The 4,891-nt window shown below is 33.5% G+C and overlaps 1 protein-coding gene across 1 annotated transcript; it reads left to right on the top strand.

The window, feature by feature from the left end:
- Positions 3,517 to 3,810, top strand: LOC18597698. Its single transcript, XM_018120879.1, has one exon. It carries the CDS (start codon positions 3,517 to 3,519, stop codon positions 3,808 to 3,810), a length of 294 nt encoding a protein of 97 aa, XP_017976368.1.

Here is a 4,891-nt window from a genome sequence, read left to right as displayed (position 1 = left end):
AACATTTATCAATAAAGAAAAACAGACGTGATTAGGTATTAAAAATAGAGCTTGCCCAATCCAACATCCATTGCACCCATCTGAAAAATATGGGCCTTTCAAAGCTGGTAAGGTCTAAGGAAGGAATTCCAAGGGGAGAATAGAATTAACCATCTTTTTTGAAAGAAAGATCAGTACCCTCCTCTACACTGCGTATAAGCTTCAAGGATTTGACTATCTGGACTTAGATTTGGCCCAATTTGTCAAAGTAGAAGTAAGGTACTCCCTAACTACTTCACCTTTTCTCTTTGACTACTCTTTTAGTTATTGTAATCTCTTTGACCAGTAAATGTAATCGTAATTGCTCATATTAAGGTCAAGAATTAAAGTACAGGTTATCCAAGTAATTTCATTATTTTACCAAATCTTAAAATGTAGGGTAAACAATTGATGAAGAACTCACAAAAACACTAGAAGAAACTTCTTCCAACCGAACTTCTTTGAACTAGGATATTATTGATATGCCCATGTTACTTTTTTTAATCTCTCTAAGTTTATCATGGTAATTATCTTTGTTTATAACAAAATTATTAGCTTGAAATTGCAAGATAAAAAATCTTGAAAGTATTCACTTATTTTAAATTTAGACTTTAATATTACTCTCTTCATCTTTAAATGAAAGAAAAAGAACGCAAAGAGTATCTAGTACTCCATTAATTGCTATGTGACCTCTTTGGGGGCAGATGTGATCCTTAACCTATTGGATAAGGATCATGAAATTAAAACTTGGATGCATCATCATGAAATTCACTATGATTTTAGAAACAATTTTTTCTATTTTCTATTTCAAATAATTCATTACTTTTATCAAGCATTGATGATGTACCCAAGTAAGGCAGTCATGTATCATCATAATTAAAATGACCTTATTAATAAAATTGATAAAGATGCATTTAAAATGATTTGAAGTTTAAAATATTAAATACAAAAAGTAACTTCAGATATAATTTTTGTGTAAAACATATCAATTAGTCAAAGCCTGATTTATTTTGACATTGATTAGAGCATTCATAAACTTTCGAATTAATAGAGGACAAAACTTATATATATAAGAATGACACTGACAGTGATTCTTTACTTACAAAAAAATATCAATTAACTTAATTTTCTTTTCCCAAAATGCATGACCCTTCTTACTTTATTCACTTGAAATTGCATAATTTTTTTGCAAACTTGTAAAAAATGACAACATATACTAAAAATTGATATTAAACCATAATAAATTTTCTTATTATATGCCTTCAACTAGCAGCTGTATATGCCTAACTTCTAATTTTGAATTGTTCATAGATGTGATCCAAATTTCACAATCAACTCATAGATAATTCAGTTTGAAATAATCAAATTAACAATGATTACTGTTTGGCAAATCATCATAGTTTTAAATTAATTAATTAATTAATTGTGATTATGAAATTCGAAACATTAAATTTGGACCTCCACTAGGGTCATAAATTGACTGAAAACTAAGCAAAAAACAAAGACAGCTAAGCCTTGATGATGGCAGGAACGATTATGTGTAAGAGTTGAAAACTCTTTTTGTGGTGGTTTAAACTAAGTTCAAAAGGGAAAATAATATTAAGCAGGACTGCGACAGTGTGACACCAGCTTTGCTCTTTCACTTACCTAACCCTCCACGAAGTAGAGGGCGCACCCAGTTTTTGCTTGCTTTGGCTTAAGGGGAATCGGAAGGATCAACCCAGCTCTTCTTTGAAGCCAAAAATTTTATGATTGGATTAAGAAAACGACTTGTCAAGATTAATTTCCAACCGTAGATGATGCAACCAATGACTTCATCTACGATTGAGACAATGGAGTGGGTATGGAATTCTTTTTTTTTTTTTAATTTTAAAAAAGCAAGAGAAAATTGTAACCTTCATGTCAAGTATTGTCAACCCTTGTTAGAGCTGAATAAAATTTATATAAATTCACAGCATGTAAAGGTCAAGGATTTTCTTTCTTTTTTTTTTTTTTTTGTATGGGGGGGAATGGTCTTATCCTATGTGCCAACCAAGTTATTGATTGGCATGTTTCTTGACCTTGAAATACAGCTAATGGAAATCGTTTGACAGCAAGATGAAGATAGGGATGGAGGGTTTTTCAGCATTCCTTATCAGGGTTTTTACCCTATCTATCTATCTTTCACTTCCCTTAGAGATTTTGCTTTGGAAGTAATTAATCAGATTTTGATTGAAAGATGATTCTGGTAACCATGGAATTCCTGTTTAGGAATTTGAAATTGAGTCGAAAAGGTGGATTTAGTTAGACTTTCACATGGAAAACATGTGCATTCTCTTCGAATGCATTTGGTCAGATTTAGATAAATCGTGAAAACCTGAGCCATCTACTTGTTTTCACTTCAAAACCCTGGAGTAAGATGATGGGAATAAAAAGGAAAAATATTTGTCAATGCTGACAAAACAATAGGCTTGAGGCAAAAGACCACATTGCCTTACAGGGGGCCACCAGGTTTTATGGTACACAAGTTGATTTCCAGGGTACCCAAATTGTCAAAGGGTATAATTCTCATATATTCCTAACCAAATTCAAATAATCAGGATATATTTCATATGTTTCTTTGGGAGAAAAAAAAATGATGGGAAGTATAGAGAACAGCTGGTAGGGGAACCAAAAAAACAGAAGAAAACTTGTAAAATAATCAGGATTGATCACTAAAATCCTGGAACAAAAGATTTTGGAGAAGCTTCAAATTCTTATGCCGGAAATGTTTAGATGAAGATCTGTTTAAAATAATCCAGGACATGATCTGATCTTGGTATGATTTTGGGATTCAAATAGGATATGCTAAAGCAAGAATTCTAGCCTGACTCTTGGTACTAATTAAACAAGTGGCGCATGATGTGCCACCAACTTCAATCAAATACCTTACTCTAAAACCATGTCCAAACAAACAAATATTGTTAACAAGAAAAATTAAGCACACATGATTGAAAACTCAAATATTGATTAAGGGAAAAAAAATTAAAAAATTAATGACTGGCTAGCAAGCTTATTGAAGAAAGAACTATGAGATTACGACAAAGCCATTCAATTGTGTTAGGAAAGCTCACGCATGAAGCACCAAACCTATTAGGAAATTGATTAATTTAATGATGACAGAGGGATTAGCAAAGGGAAATTGGTGACTTGCAAGGAAGGTGACTTCCTCTCTATCTGATCTTTTTTTTTTTAGTTTGGCTTTAGCTTTCAAAGCTGTGAATTTGTTCCAAGACTTCGTGCGGGTTTGAACTTAGCGTGAAGAGCTGGACAGCTCCTAGTCTCCTACCCATTACGCCACGTCACCACCCTTACCCTTCTCTTTTATAACCAATCCCTCCAATCCCCCCCTCTCCCCATCATTTCCTTCTAAAGACCAAACCAAGAATATCAGAATATCTTCTGTTCTTTCCGGGACCAAAAGTCTCTCTGTTCTGTCGCTTTATTCCTTACATACAATACCAAAAAGGAATTTTTCAAATGGAGGGTCTGATTCCTTTTGTTTATAGGGCCATCGTCCAACACAAGAATGGAAGAGAGGGTGTTTTGGCAACATGGTTCAGTGAGTCACCCTCAGCTTCATACATGAGACTCCCTACTGGAGATTCTGGCAGGTTTCAGGTATCTGATAAACAAGTCTTTCAATCAGATTATGGGGATTTCTCTGCTTCCTCGCCATCTTCCATGGCTGCTTCTTCTACTACTCAGATTATTTTATCAACCGGAGTTCAGTCTCCTGTCTGTCGCTTGACTTCCCGCCGCGTCGTTGCATGATCATTGAAACATCGCAAGTGACACGCCTGAAGGAAGCTGAAGGTGTGGCACTCTAGTCAAAAGCATGGTGATACAGAGTGTGGTAATTATCATGTTTAATTTCATTAAAAACAGTATTGATGAGCGTATGGAAAACCGAAGGGAGAAACATACGCTTAGAATTTGTGGGTTTTAAACTTTAGTGTGAAATGTAAGGGAAGAACAAAGAGTTAAGGATGTAGGGAGACCAAAGGGATCCTCCCCATGCCTTTCTGTTGTTCTTGTGTTGATGTCGGTGTTACTAGGCTACTGTGAATATAATCCAATCGTAAAGTTTGAGAAATTGTTTTCCAATGTTTTCAAGGCCAAAGGGCTTCTTTGTTAAGTTCATTGGTGGAATCAAATGTAGTAAGAATACCAGTTTGTGTTTGTGTTTTTCCTCCCTGAATTGTTCTAGAAGTTGGGGTGGTTTTGGGGTTAGTGAGTGATTATAAGTTTTCTTGTTTCTCTTTTAGACTTCTTCCATTTCGTTATCCCATTTGTCAAATACCAGCAATTGGAAGATGTATCTGCAAAATATTTTATTATCATTCAAGAATTTAACAAAGCAATGGGCTTTGATTGGATGAATGTTAAAACCTTCAGATAACCGACCAAACTCAAAAAATGAAAACCCAAAGGAAAAAAAATGTAAAAAGCAAAATCAATTTTAGTTTTTGAGTTCATCTGCCCATTAATTAAATGATTAAATGATTTTTTTAATTAAAAAAAAAGGTTCGACCTATTATTTAAATAAAGAGCTCACGCATCAATTAATAAGCTAAATACTAAAGTATAAGTAGATAAAATATCGTCTATTCTTTCAATTTTATCAAATGACTCTGAAGGTATAAGTGGATAAAATATAAAATTGGGTTTTCCTTTTCAGCCAAGTAAAATTGCTTATAAATTAAGTTTTAAAACTTTTCTAAAAGTAAATATATTAATTTTGTGGATATTGGTATTGTGTAATTACTGTGAAAATAATATCATTAAAAAGGTGGACAATTTCAATTCCCCGTTCAAATATCATTTAGAGAAGAAAGCGTCTCCCTTGATGTGA

The sequence above is a fragment of the Theobroma cacao genome, chromosome 5 (assembly GCF_000208745.1).
Source record: "Theobroma cacao cultivar B97-61/B2 chromosome 5, Criollo_cocoa_genome_V2, whole genome shotgun sequence".
Lineage (NCBI taxonomy): Eukaryota > Viridiplantae > Streptophyta > Magnoliopsida > Malvales > Malvaceae > Theobroma > Theobroma cacao.
This window is presented reverse-complemented; position numbering and strand designations above follow the sequence as displayed.